The following is a 14,605-nucleotide window of genomic DNA, read 5'->3' as shown; positions in this document are numbered from 1 at the left end:
GGTAGTGGCCGTTCTACGCCACTACCGAATTTTGTAAGTCATTAAACGCCACGTCCTCCCGTTTTACACCGCAAACATGCGATAAACACGCGAACGTCCCTAGATGATGCAAAAGATGGACATTGTTATTGTTAGAGCAAACAGATATGATAAATTAAAGTATTAAAGTATTAAAGTATGACGAGAAATAAAGGAGCGAAAATAGTCGAATCGAGATAAAAAAATTAATGTTTCTTTATGAAATTATGTAATATGCTGATATATCATCATAAACGTTTAACATTAAAGATCAGCTGATATTGGATATTCCACAGAAGTGACATTTCGTGTCTTCAACTTTCATTTTAATCTATTTATTTTTTAAAAGAAAATTATACTAGAAGAATTATTGAGATACTGAGCGATAAAAACAACTTACGAGAATCGATTGTAACGTGTATACATATATATACATAATATATATATATATATATATATACATAATACATATGCGTTTGAATTGTATAATTAAGAGTTAATAGCTCTTCGTCCATTTCTTGTATCGTACATATGATACAGACAGAGAGGGAAGATTTACTTCAGCCAAGTTAGATCCGAACGTACATTTAAAACATGTGTACGTACTTTATGCAAAATAGACCGGACCGGAGAATTTTATCTACATAAGCGATGGCCTCATAATGGCCGTGTGCTCCCTCTTCTTGTCCCTCACCGTCGAAGTAAGATAGAGTGTTACTCGAGAATCGAGTTGAACGCGTTGTCGAAAGTTAATTCAACCTGACATTGAAAGCCGACGCCACGCGCGTCGACGCGGTAAGTGTCATAGGATCGTGGAAAGAAAACGATTCCGTGGCTCTTCGGATCGCCGTCCCTGAGCAATCAATATGGCCTCCAGCCGTCGACCGTCGACCGTCGCTCGCTCGCTCGCTCGCTCGCTCACGGGGCACGCCAGCGCGGCCATCTTTCTCTCTCTCTCTCTCTCTCGCTCCGCCGCGAGGAACTTGAGCGCGGTCGCCTCGTTCGGGCCGTGCCGGGACAGCCGGGATCATCAATCCGATTAGTCGTTGGTCGTTCAGCTTGGCTCGGGAATCCTTGATTCGCTCGGCAACGTTCGGGAAGGACCTGCAACGAGAACAACGAGACACGCGCGGACGACAGGTCTTACGTTCTGCGGTGCAAAGTGGGAGTGAGAGAGAGAGAGAGAGAGAGAGAGAGAGAAGGAACAGCGTCCCGCCATCGGTGGCGGAGGATTGACGAGTCCGAGTTTGTTGCCGACGAACGCGCGATCGGGGTGAGATGCGAGATTGACTATTGTTGCGGAAAACAGGGCCGAAGGCCGAAGATCTGCGAGAAACAAGAAGAGGAAGAGGAAGAGAAAGAAAGAGAGAGAGAGAGAGAGAGAGAGAGAGAGAGAGAGAGAGAGAGAGAGAGAGAGAACGTGGTCTAAGGATATTTCAACATGTAGAGGAATACTTATCTACCGGTAACTGAACGCTGGGACAGGATGAGGTATGTCTCTGGATGTGCGCGTTACTCATTACGGCAAATTTGTTGTTCGTAGCAACAATTAATTGCGCGCAGGTATGGCCGACGTCGCGTCCGAGGGCGACAACGGGCTCGTCGTCACGACGGCTGAGGGTTGTCGAACGCTGCCGGTAACGCAGAGTGGCAGCGAGGATGGCACGACCGCTGCTACCGACAATGGGGTTGTCGACGACAAAGTCAGTATTCATGAGATTCTCGAGGGTATGACGAACGAGTTCAACAAGGGCGTGAGTCCGGCGAAGCATAACGATAATGATAAAACGGGAACGGAAGAGGTAGTAACGCCACAATCGCCATCACCGTCGAAAATCATCGACGAAGTGTCTAAGGGAGAGAAGGAATGCGATGACACTCTTGACAAAGAGGTGGTCGCAACCCCTGAGGATGTAGCAGTCTCTCAGGTTACACCGGAGGAGAATCACAGAAGTGAAGATGAAAGTTTGACAGCAACAAATAAACAGGAGACTGTTAAGAAGGATAATGGTATACCTAGAATTGTCCTGACATTTAGGACTATCGATGAGAATACAGATCATGGTAAGAAGACCAAGATATCTAGCTGCTCGTCCAATCTCACTTTGGTTCCAGACGAACTGGCCAATTGCGATCAGATTGGCGGTGTCTCTGTAAAGATAGAGAATTCTGATGAAAATTCTGATGTGGCGGAATCCCAAACAGAGGAGTCCCAAGCGGAGGAATCCCAGACAGAGGAGACGAAGAAGGAAGAATCTATTAAGATTGCAGAATCAAAACCTGTAGATGAAGATGAAGCGAAAGATGCAGAAGAGAAACAAAATAGTGACACGCAGCCTTCTGTCCAGAAAAAGTCTGAAACTGTGGAAAATAATGTTGAGACCAATAATGTTGAGTCAAAACTAGTAGAAGGTACCGAGCAACAAGAAACTACTGCGCCAGTTACCAGGAAGAGGAGAATTGGACGACCTAGATTACGAGCACTCAGGTTTTTTCTTACTTATCATTTATTCAATATTTATGTATGTAAGATTTATAAAACAGTTTTCTCCATTTCCAGTGAGTCGATTCCTCAGGATGAGGAACCACCAGGTCCCAAACGTTCGGCTAGAAGACTTTGTAAGGAATCTCTGAAGAGTACTGTACTAGAGAGTGCCATGGCGCGTAAAGAGAAGTCTAATTACACAGAAGAACACTTGCAGTTTAAAAAAAGGAAGTATAACAAACCAGGTCGGCCCAAGAAACTAGTTTCAGGCAAAGATCAGATAAAACAGACGCAAGTCAAAACCTCTGACATTCGTCAAGAAGCGGAGACGTCGTTATTATCTGACATTAGCACATCTGAGAGCTTGATGTTGGATTCCTCACGCAATACTATACTATCGGAGAGTATGAACGATAGCGTAGAGGATGCGCAGTCATTTTCGTCCGACTTCGATGGAATGCCGAAATTATCGCCGATGACGAGGAGCTCAGATTCACAAATTAAACTTGGCAATTCTATCGGCAGTCCCGGCAGCGACGATGTACCTTTGGCGGACATACAGAAGCCTTTCCTTAAACCAGCTACTGCTAGTCGACCCAAGAGGGAGAGAGGACGTCCTCGCGGAAGCACTCAAGCCGCACGAAAAATAGCCAAGGCGGATCCGTATGGAGGTGATGTAATGTCTATATGTGTGACGATATTTTCTTGTTGTGTAGCTGTTTTTTAATTAAAATTAATAAATTACTTTGCAGATGGTTCTTCAACCGTTGCAGAAGCAGGAAAAAATAACGATTATCCTGAAGGTAAAGTATTGTCTTCAAAACTTGACAGATAAAATGTATAAAATGTAAATAATATTTAAATTTAAATATTTTTACTATAAAATTTCATAGCAAAAATATTATTTTAAATATTATTACTCTCTTAGAGTAAAAATAGCACACTGATAATATTTAGTTTTTCTTGTTTTTGATTTTGGTAATTTTGGAGCTAAAATTCTTTAAATATAGCAAATATGTGTGTTGCATGTAAAAATAGCTCTTATGAAAAAAAAAAACAAATTCTTTTTTCCAATATTTGTATATAAATTTAGTCAATAATATTGCATAAAATAAGTTTTTTTTATACATAATTTTAATAAGTTATAAATAACTTTGATTTCTTTTAATTTTTTTTTTCGCATTCCACATTCTTTTTTGTAATACCATTGTCAAATGATTTTATCATTACTATTTATTATTAATTGTTTACTATCAATTGTTTTACTATAATTATCTTTACTAATTTTAGTATCGCTGTTACTATCAGATTGCATTACATTAATATAGTTATGATAGAGAACAATTAGAAAATATTGACATTTTAGGTATTTTAACTATTATTTTATTTTGCTTCTTTTCTTCAATATTATTATATGAAAAATGTAAACAAATTTAACTGCTGTAACAAACTTTGATTTCTAAACAAAATTCAGTATGCCTAAGGAATTGTATGCCTATAAACAAATCTATGAAAACTTAGAAACTATCAATATGCTATCTTTTTGTAATTAAATAGTTGTATTAAGAATTATATAAACCTTAATAAAGAGATTCCAGCCAAACGAACTCGCCGAAGTATGGTCCCGAGTCCAAGTCCTGCGGAAGGGCAGGCGTCAAAGCCAGAATCCACGGCAATTATGAGTGAGGTCAGTATCGTCTCTCATCTCACACATATACATTTATCTTTTTGTTTCATCAGTACAATAATAATATGGTTCTTATCTTCTCCATTTTAGACATATGTACAATCCATGCTATGCCTTTGCCAAATAAGATCTCAGTTATATGTGACGATAACCGGTTCTGGGGCGCCGTTGTACTGCACTGCGATAGACTCGATCGACAACCGAATAGTGGGATGCTGCAACGAAGTAGACAGCAACGATGTGGCGATGCGGCGACCGAGTACACGTGTACCTTTCATTATTCTTTGTCGTATGCATAAAGAACGGCTATTGCGCCACAACTGTTGCCCTTCCTGCGGCCTGTTCTGTTCGCAAGGCAAATTTGTGCAATGCACCAACGGCCATCAATATCATCGCGAGTGCGAGGTCTATCCGAACAAGAAGGGTGTGTGTCCACATTGTGGCAGCGAAACTGCCGCTTACGATGTATTGGTAACGATGAATGGCATGCGACGGCCAGTATACATACCTACACGTAAGAAGTTTTCCAAATTGCCCTCAGCGAAGATGAGTTTACCTGGTAAAGGTGACAACACAAAGTTGGCTGAACGTCCGCCCAGTCCCTTAATTAAGCCCGATATCATCAAAATACCTGAACCGTCGATTAATACTGAGAGACCAGAGCGTTACACTATTATGAGTCTTTACACGTCCGTAAAGAATGGAGATCTGGAAAAATTGGTAAATGTATTAGGTGAGTGGAATTTTGATGAAAAATAATAAAAAAAATTTTTGTTTAGAGAACAATTAAATTTGTGAAATAAAAGTTCTAAGTTTGGAAATTGTCTATTTTTCTTTATATTTTTTTTATTTATTTAAAATCTTTAAATAAATAAGATACTTTCTTTAAATTTCATATTTATAGATTAAAATAAGTTAAAATTTATAGAATATTTCAATCTAGATTCTATACAAATTATATTTTTAGCAAATGTTGAAAATATTTACATACTTTGATAGCTTAACATGTAATGATGTATGAATTTGTGATTCCTAGCATGCGGTTATAATGCAAATCACACATTCCGAGATTATGCCCATCGGACTGGTCTGCACATAGCGGCGGATAAAGGACATCTTTCATGTGTACACGTTCTAGTTCAAGCGGGTGCTCAAGTAGATGTAATGGATAGGAATCAATTGACGCCATTGATGTTAGCCGCAAGTAAGGGTAATGCCGCGGTGGTGAAATATTTAGTTAGGACAGGCGCCGACGTGACATTGAAAGGCGAGGACGGCATGACCGCTTTGCACATGGCGGCTAAGTCCGGCCACCTAGAAGTATGCAAGATCATTTTGACCGAATGTAAAGTGCCCAGAACGTTAGTAGGTAATGCCGAGTTCATATCTAAGTAGAAAATCTTTTTTTTTATTTTTCAAAAATATTTCTTTTCCTTTAAAAATGTTTTTATAATAAAAATTTTAAAATATTAAATTATTTTTAAATGATATATGAAAATATATAAATATTGTAGACTTTCCCTTTAGAAAGATCAGAGTTCATGTCTAAACAAAATTTAAATAAATAAAATGAATGTTTTACATTCGAAATCTTTATTTGCAGACTCCGTAGACGATGGTGGCTGGACAAGTTTAATCTGGGCATGCGAATTTTGCCATGCCGATGTCGCGAGGTATTTATTAGATAAAAAGTGTGATCCGCTTATTCGAGATGCCGAGCAGAACATAGCATTGCATTGGAGCGCATATAGCGGCAGTCCTGAAATCACAGAGATGCTTCTTAATGAGGGCTGTGATGTGAATGCTGTTAACGTTCACGGTGATACTCCGTTGTACGTTTTGCATTTTTTTTTGGAAAATAATTGTGCTCCTAATTGTATTAAAAGATGCAAAAATATTTGTAAGGATGATAATTATTTTATAAATAAATTAAACGAGTTTTGTGAGAGATAATTCTTTTTAGGCCGGTATTCATGGTCCAATATATTTAAGGTCATCTTAAGGTCCCGTTCAACCAATGAAGTAGCCGCATAGCATCATTTTATTGGTTGAACGAGATCTTAAGACGACCTTAAATATAAGATTGAACTATGAATACCTTAGTTTTCAAATAATTTTCATTTTTTTAGACACATAGCAGCTAGACAGGATCAATATGCAGTCAGTGTTTTATTATTAGCACGCGGTGCTAAAATAGGAGAAGTGAATGCTGCTGGTGAGACCGCGGTAAACTGTTGCAGCATGGATGGCGATACTATGGCTGCTTTGAGGTTGAATGCAAAGGTCAACGAACTCTCTGAACATATGTGGGAGAAAACGGTTAAAATATTGACAAAGTAACTATAAAATTTTTTTAAGTATTATATTATCTGTAGGAATAAAGAATAAAGTAAATAAATGCTATCCTATTACATATCCTATTACATATATATTTATATAACAATTGAATTACTTCAATAATTATTTTAAATTTTATTTATTCTAATATTTTAATTAGTTTAATATAATTATGAATAATAATTATGATTTTGTTATATTATGTTTTCTAGTTGGAAATATTGCTTCTCTTGGTTTAGTACTGAAATTTATAATTTTATTATATACATTATAAATGATTATGCTGAATAGTTTTACATATAATATAATTTTCTTAATTGTTGATATGATTCTGATACTTTGTTCTATATTAATTATTTAACCAATCTTCATTCTTTTTGCAGTGACATTTCACGGGGAAAGGAAACAAATCCCATACAATGTGTTAATGGATATGATTCTGAGGATAAGCCAACTGATTTTCTTTACGTGACAGAAAATTGCTTCACTAGTAACATTAACGTAGATCGTACGATAACGTCATTACAGTCTTGTCGTTGTGAGGACAATTGTAGCTCTGAAAAGTGTTTGTGTGGAAATATAAGTCTGCGATGTTGGTACAATGAAGAGGGAAAGCTTATACCTGAGTTCAATTATGCAGGTATTTATTTATATTGTATTTTTAAGAACAAAGAATTCTTTTAAATAATTAGTTAATATATAATAATTTAATTATAATCTGGCAATAATTATCCTAAAAATGGATTTTTTAAAATTAAAAACATTAACAAATAATATCTTGTTATAGATCCACCAATGTTGTTCGAGTGTAATCCAGCTTGTGATTGTAACCGCATTACATGTAACAATCGAGTAATCCAGCACGGATTGACACAGAGATTCCAATTGTTTCGCACAAAGGGGAAAGGCTGGGGTCTCCGAACTCTTCGACATATTCCTAAAGGAACTTACGTTTGTGAATATGTCGGCGAGATAATCTCTGATTCTGAAGCTGATCATCGCGAGGACGATTCCTACTTGTTTGATTTGGATAATAGAGTAAGTTTTACATTTTTTCTTCACGACTTTGGCTTAGAAATGAAGAAAGTCGTTTGCTTGAAAATATGTATATTCATACACACATATATATATATTTTTTCTGTAATTATTTTATAAATTTTAATATAGATATATAATTACGGATGCAAAAAGTTTTCTTGATTAATATTCCGAAATTTTGGATGTTTTTTTAGATAACAATATTTTTGACAAATTTATTTATATCTGCGATACTTTTCTTCACGATATCGTGTTTACTTTTATGTAGCATATATAAGTTATATTATTCTGGATTGTGAATCAAAGAAATTTACTTCATGTACACAGGATGGAGAAACATATTGTATAGATGCGAGACGTTATGGGAATATCGCTCGATTCATCAATCATTCATGCGCACCGAATTTACTACCGGTACGAGTATTCGTCGAACATCAGGACTTGCATTTCCCGAGGATAGCATTCTTTGCCAACCGCGACATCGAAGCGGACGAAGAGCTCGGGTATGTTAAAAAACGGTTCAAGTCACTGAGATACAAGAAATTATTGAGACACATTTCTAACTGAGAAACATATCAAAACTAACAGAAACACATTATTACAGAAACACACGAATTTTCATTAATAAATTGTTTAACGTTTGTTTTTCGTTTCATCTATGATACGTAGTTATAATTTCTTTCATCTCTGTTGTTCTGTTCTATTTCATCTTTTCTTTTGTATCATGATTAAATATATGCTTTGACAATATAATAATATAATTTTCTTTAATAAATGTAGAAATGCGTAAATTGTTTATTAAATAAAGATATTTTGATAATATATTGTTCCAATAATCCTTATATAATCTTCTGATTTGTGCAGATTACATTTCTCATTTAATTTCTTGGTATTATTGTTAATTTCTAGAAAGATAAAACAATTATGAAAAACTACTTTTTTATTTTTCTCTACATTTTGAAATTTTTAAAGAGCCTAAAATATATAAATGTTTTTTATATTAAAGATTTTAATACAAGTCCTAACGGACACGTATGCGATTATATACATTTAATATAAAATATATGATGGATTATAAGGTGGCGGTATTTTCAAATTTAAAAGCATCCATATATCAATTACACTTTATTTTTAACGCTATTTTTAATGCTAACTTCGTACGAGAAATGAATACGGATATGTTTGCTCGTAGCTTCGATTACGGCGAGAAATTCTGGATAATAAAGTGCAAGTCCTTTACGTGTACCTGCGGAGCCGAAAACTGCCGTTATTCTGAGAAGACTATACAAGTTACATTGGATAACTATCGAAGAAAGATACAGCAGGAAGAAGTATTGGCAGCTCAAACGTCATCATCGTAACCATAATGCGATTTAGTTTAATTTTGTAGGTATCCGCGATTTTTCGCAAACACGACGACGATGACAACGATGTCGTAGAATTCACGCGTTAATTTTCTGCATTTTGGTTTGCCGCGAAATCGAATGCTGCGATGCGCTTGGAATTGTAAAAGTACAAATGAAAAATGGTGTTGGGATGATAAGCGTTTGATTCTTTCTGACGTTTACGTTATACTGATATATGCCATTTGACTTCACAGTCAGAGTTTTGAAAGAATCGTATTCAAGATCGTGTTACTATTTCTGCTGAATAATGAACGTTCGTCCATATACATAAAATTGACAGCCGGTTTATCAATTTTATTATCGTTTATTAATAAATTTTAAGAATATCTAATTTGAGGAAAAGCATTTGCATTATACAGTTTGTGAAAATATATAAGTACTAAAGAAAATAATAATAGCCAAGCGATATGTGTACGATAAACATTTATGTGACTTTTGAAAAGGATTTTAAAAGGCAAAATCCGTTTTAAACTTTTTTTAGACCGGTGATTAATAACAATTTATATGAATCGCTTTTGATTTGACTCGAAAGACATATCGAGTATAATAATTATACTTTCCACAAAATATTTTTGTCACGTTTTCTCCTATTTTTTCGAGTCAAGTCTAAAGAGAATTTAATATCATTGCTCGTCCATATTTTTTCTCAGGCTCGCTTGTACTTGTTTCCTATTTTCGCCGATCTTCTTTGTGAGAAGAATGTAATGACTTATGAGAAAATGTCATGTCAATTTTTTTTCTTTTTTTTTAGTGAGATAATGATATGCATAATATATATATATATTGACGATTAGTTTATTATGTGTGTAAGCTGCGGATATTTTGTGTGTAAAAAATATTGTTATATAGTCCTATTTGAATTGCGATTATGAGATGAATACTTGAAATTGAACTATTGTCACTTTTAAGTGAATTGGCATCGAGATAATCGCAGCATGTGTGTTCCTTGCTGTAAAGTTATGTATTAAATATTCCAATTAGCTGCTCGTATCTCAAAGGAGAGCGTTTAATGTTGGATTCACTGCAAGCGATGTAATATATAAGGATATACTTTTTTTTGTACAAACGATTGATTTTTTTGTATAATAAAAGTTATAGTTCTTTTTAACATGTGCATAAGTTTGCTTTATATCAATCCTTATATTAGAAGAATCTAATTCAAAAGTAAAAGAAAATTAAAAAAAAAACAATTAGAAAAGAAAATGAATCAAAAGCTTTTTGAACTTTTTTAATAAATATTTTAGATAAAAGAAACATATTTTGTTGACAAATAATTTTTAAGCACAATATGTAATTTAAGAAATGACATACAAGTATCTTAATTATTTTTTTACTAATTGTAAAACTTATATATTTTAAATTTTAATTTATTTTATTAAACAAATATTTGCATGTGTTATTATGTTTCGATTTCCATAATTATTTATAATTATAGAAATATTCACATACACAATATATAGCATAAATTATATATCTTAGAAATGTAATTTCATCTGTTTAAACATATTTTATTCTCTTATCATCTCATTTTTGTATTATTTTATTCTTTAATTACATAAATATTGAGAATGACATAAATAAATATTGATATTTCGGTAAATCATTTTTTCGGCATGAAAATTGGCAAAAAATAAAGGAGCGTGATGGGAATGGGGTAACGAAATAAGCGGAGATCTAAAGTGCAAATAATCGCAAATGCATCGCATTTAAATCTAGAAAGAAGAAAATCTATAATAATTTTACACGCTATCGCATTTTCAAAAGCACTCCATGACCGCGACTCCCGCTTAAATTTCAAATCGGTGTCGGTGCGCGCTTATTGGCCAATCAGCGGTCGGTGCGCAGGAAGTCACTACGCAGACGCGACGTTTCCCGCGCGACGTGCTGAGATTTTTTCGGTAGCCAAAAGATTTACATTTTTAATTTCTTTTGTTATTATATATTTAATCCTGATTTTAGGCAAAAGAAAGTATGCATTACACGACGAAAAATGGCGCGCTTTAGCGGCGATTAGTTCGGTCACCACCACGGTGGTGGTCGCTGATTGGCCAATAGGCGCGCACCGACTCGAAATTCAAGCCAAAGTTGTCGCAGTTAGTGTATAGTGATTGTGGAGCTTGGACGCAGGATGTGTACTCACGTACATTTATTGCAGGTATTTTTAGTTTACTTGACCTTTGGATCCGCAATCTTTATCAATTTACATTATTTGTACGTATTTTAGTGCCTCATTTTTATTTCAGCTCTTCGTTCCCGTCTTGCGAGCTTGTTTCTTACCGGGAGAGTTATCGATCACCAACGATGATACATGGCGATGATACAGTCAATTCAATGAGTATGTCGGTGCTAAGGGCGATCATCGAGGAGCGCGTAGTATGACAACCAGCTAACGGATCTCTACCTTTCATGGTCGGATTGAGCAGACAGTACAAAGTAAGTAAGCGATCTTTCAGAAGATTTGATATATCGAATCGTCGCAACAATATTCTATTTCGCTCGACTCGCAAAACAATAAAATATGCCCTTTAAGCTTTATCTTTGAGTAAAACGATCTCTGAATAATATTCCAACAATTTCAACAACATTTAACCCATTTAAGAATTAGAAATAAATATATGAAGCGTGCATTCTGTAATATCAAAACAAATTCAAGATGTAGCGTCTCCTGGCGACGGAAAAAAAATCGCGGTAAATCATGCTTTTAGAAAGAGTGCACGTATTGCATGTATTAGGCGGGAAACGGCGCGTCTGCGCAGTGACTTTTTCCGCGGGCGCGATGACGCGTCTGTGCGAACGGCGCGGCGGCGCGCCGGCCGCTGATTGGTCGGCGCACGCGCGCTGACTCGAATTCAAGCGGGAGTCGCAGTTAGTGTAGCGATCGTGGAGCGCGCTTGAAGGCGCGACGCCGTGTAGCCGCGTAGAATAATCGTAGGTATCTTTTTTTTTCCTGGCACGCGCGTCCGCGACGTTCTTTATAGTTTAAATGCGACGACCGCGACGTGTTCGTGATTATTTGCATGCGCTTTAGAGCCCCGCTCGTTTCGTTTTCCCCGTTCTCGTCGCGCGTGCTTGATTCTCGCCGGTCTATGTGCCGGGAAAGTGCCGATCGCCGACGACGACATGTCGCGACGCGGTCGATTCAGTGAGCATGCAATAGTGTTGATTATAGTGCTGAGGGCGATCATCGACGAGCGATTAGTATGACGACCAGCTGACGGATGTACCTTTGCTCTACATCCTCACGGCGTCGGCGGGGTTGACGATTGAGCGGACAGTGGAAGGTAAATGAATATGATCTTTTGCACGATTCGATATATCAAATATATTATTACGCGTTTCGTAATAATATTTTAATTAAATATATAATTTGTATATACATGTTATAAATGTATAATTGTGTATAATTCGTAATTACTGTACGTTGTACGTAATTTAAGCAGTTCTCAGCTTTTCAATCGAATCCACCTTTCTGCTTTCAAGATTATCAATGATTCATCATCTTTCTAGATCATCCGTATATTATCATACAATTATATAATTATATACTTCATGAAAAAATTTTTTTTAATTTTTTTATTTGCTTTTTTTTTTATTTAAATTTTATTATTTAAAATTTATATGGAATAAAAGACATGAATCAAATATATTCTGTGAAATATTTCTCGTCAGAGAAGTTCAATTTTTTTCGTTTTGATCGTATCCTATCAATTACTCTTCTTTCTCAGGAAATTTGTTAATAATTACGGAGATGAAAGCTAAATTCTTTCGATCGTACAATGTTGCCTATGAAGGGGAGAAAACTAATAGCTTTTATTGTGCGTACAACTCATAAACTTTTAATGACAGTAGATTTCGAGGTTTCATTTGAGAGGGGAAACTTTCGTCGAAACACAAGTGAAATCTCGTAACTTATAAACTATTACATCGGGGAAGTAAAAGAAAAGCTTAATTCGATATTTTGCAAATCAGTATTCATTACAAAAAAGATATTTTTTAAATGAATATTTTATATATATATATATATATATATATATATATATATATATACCTCAAATTTATATTAAATTATTTTGACTAATAACTATTAACTTTTTACGTTTACATAACTAGGAATTGAATGCATAAAAATAAAACAAAGAAATAAGTCGCAAATATATATTTTTTTTAATATTACGTAGGAAAATAATACATATTATTTATAGTAACTTATTTATAATTCATATAGTGTTAGTATTTCTTGTGGAATGTAATTATCACAATTGTTAATTATTACAATCTAAATTGCTAATTTCTCGGCATTTCTTAACATACATAAAGGAATAAATTGCTAAAAATATACTTTTTTATTTCTTTGCTACATCATTTTAAATATCACAGAATTTTCTTATTTATTATTTATGCTATTATTTATGTTATAAATAACGATATAAATTGTATATAATATATATGTAATATATATAATAACATAATTGTGTGTGTGTGTGTGTGTGTGTACGTAACGTTATAAATAATAATATAAATTATTATATATGACATAATAACATAAATTTTATAAGATAATCATTTTTAGACAGCACATTTATATTATTTTTATCTTGACTCATCTTTTCAGATTTTATTTGCTTTTGCTTTTTTGCTCTAAAATTTTGAATACAATTTTTGTTTTAGTTTGTGTACATCACGTTTTCTTTATAGATATTTTTTAGGAAATATCTTATTTTAAATTATTCTACAATAAATATGTACATAATTTGGCATATTCAAATTTATTTTTGTAATATAATAAACGCATGAACGATCTCATTACAGAAATGTGAGCTAGACGTTTGCTTAATTATATGGTGAACTATAATCAACATTTGCTTAATCAGCTATTGTTCGCGTCCAAATAATTCTCAACATTATATTTCTCGTGATTGACGATTTTACCTATTGTTCACGACGAATTCATTTTGCCATTTTTCATTATTGGTTTAACTCGACATTTAGAATCCGTTAAAATAATTTCTTACTTTCTCAGCACATATTCTGTTCGTTTACAAATGAATTATTAGCTAAAAGGTACTTCTATTTAGTTATCAGAAATTTTTAATGTTATGAAAGACAGTTTACGGAGACAGTTGTAAAATTTACAGTTACAGTAACGGTAAATATTACGTTAATGCAGCTATGTTAATACATATGAAAATGTGCAAATAACATATTAATTAAAATAATTTAATCAAATAATTAGTAAGGATTTTGTTAGAGTATAAAATATGTAGGATTAATTTTTAATTTTACATAAATCATACAACAAATTTTTCTCTATCTCTCTTTTTCTTGAAATTTTGTTTTAGAATTTTAAATAAATTCTTATATAAATTACTGTATAATATATATATAAAGTACTGTACTTATATAAATTAATTCTTATATAAATTATTCTTATATAAATTCTTATATAAATTCTTATATAAATTAAAAATTTTTTAATTAATTTTTTATTATTTTTCTATTGAATTTTTTATTAAAAATTTAATTTCTAGATGTTTATATAATTGATTATTTAGGTATTATATATTTGACTATATGATACATAAAAAATTTCATCTAATATTTTTTTTCATGACAATATCCGATTTTTATATTTAA

At 33.9% G+C, this 14,605-nt stretch overlaps 2 protein-coding genes across 2 annotated transcripts in view; both read left to right on the top strand.

Moving 5' to 3' along the window:
* Positions 1-996: 996 nt before the first annotated feature.
* Positions 997-10,079, top strand: G9a (histone-lysine N-methyltransferase G9a). The gene is made up of 13 exons (XM_072909057.1): positions 997-1,509; positions 1,582-2,506; positions 2,579-3,174; positions 3,256-3,306; positions 4,093-4,190; positions 4,281-4,923; positions 5,227-5,559; positions 5,794-6,022; positions 6,320-6,526; positions 6,911-7,167; positions 7,315-7,565; positions 7,893-8,068; positions 8,758-10,079. Exons 2-13 carry the CDS (start codon positions 1,584-1,586, stop codon positions 8,924-8,926), a joined length of 3,933 nt encoding a protein of 1,310 aa, XP_072765158.1. The 5' UTR covers positions 997-1,509; positions 1,582-1,583; the 3' UTR covers positions 8,927-10,079.
* A 1,767-nt stretch (positions 10,080-11,846) lies between these two features.
* The window catches only part of Cac (calcium voltage-gated channel subunit cacophony), a 160,617-nt gene continuing 157,858 nt past the window's right edge, over positions 11,847-14,605 (top strand). Inside the window, exon 1 of the mRNA XM_072909374.1 lies at positions 11,847-12,252. The gene's annotated coding sequence lies outside the window, so the exon portion shown is untranslated. The remainder of the gene's footprint in view (positions 12,253-14,605) is intronic.

Source organism: Anoplolepis gracilipes, chromosome 17, assembly GCF_047496725.1.
Source record: "Anoplolepis gracilipes chromosome 17, ASM4749672v1, whole genome shotgun sequence".
Lineage (NCBI taxonomy): Eukaryota > Metazoa > Arthropoda > Insecta > Hymenoptera > Formicidae > Anoplolepis > Anoplolepis gracilipes.
The sequence above is the reverse complement of the archived record's forward strand: the minus strand, read 5'-3'. Positions and strand labels throughout refer to the sequence as shown.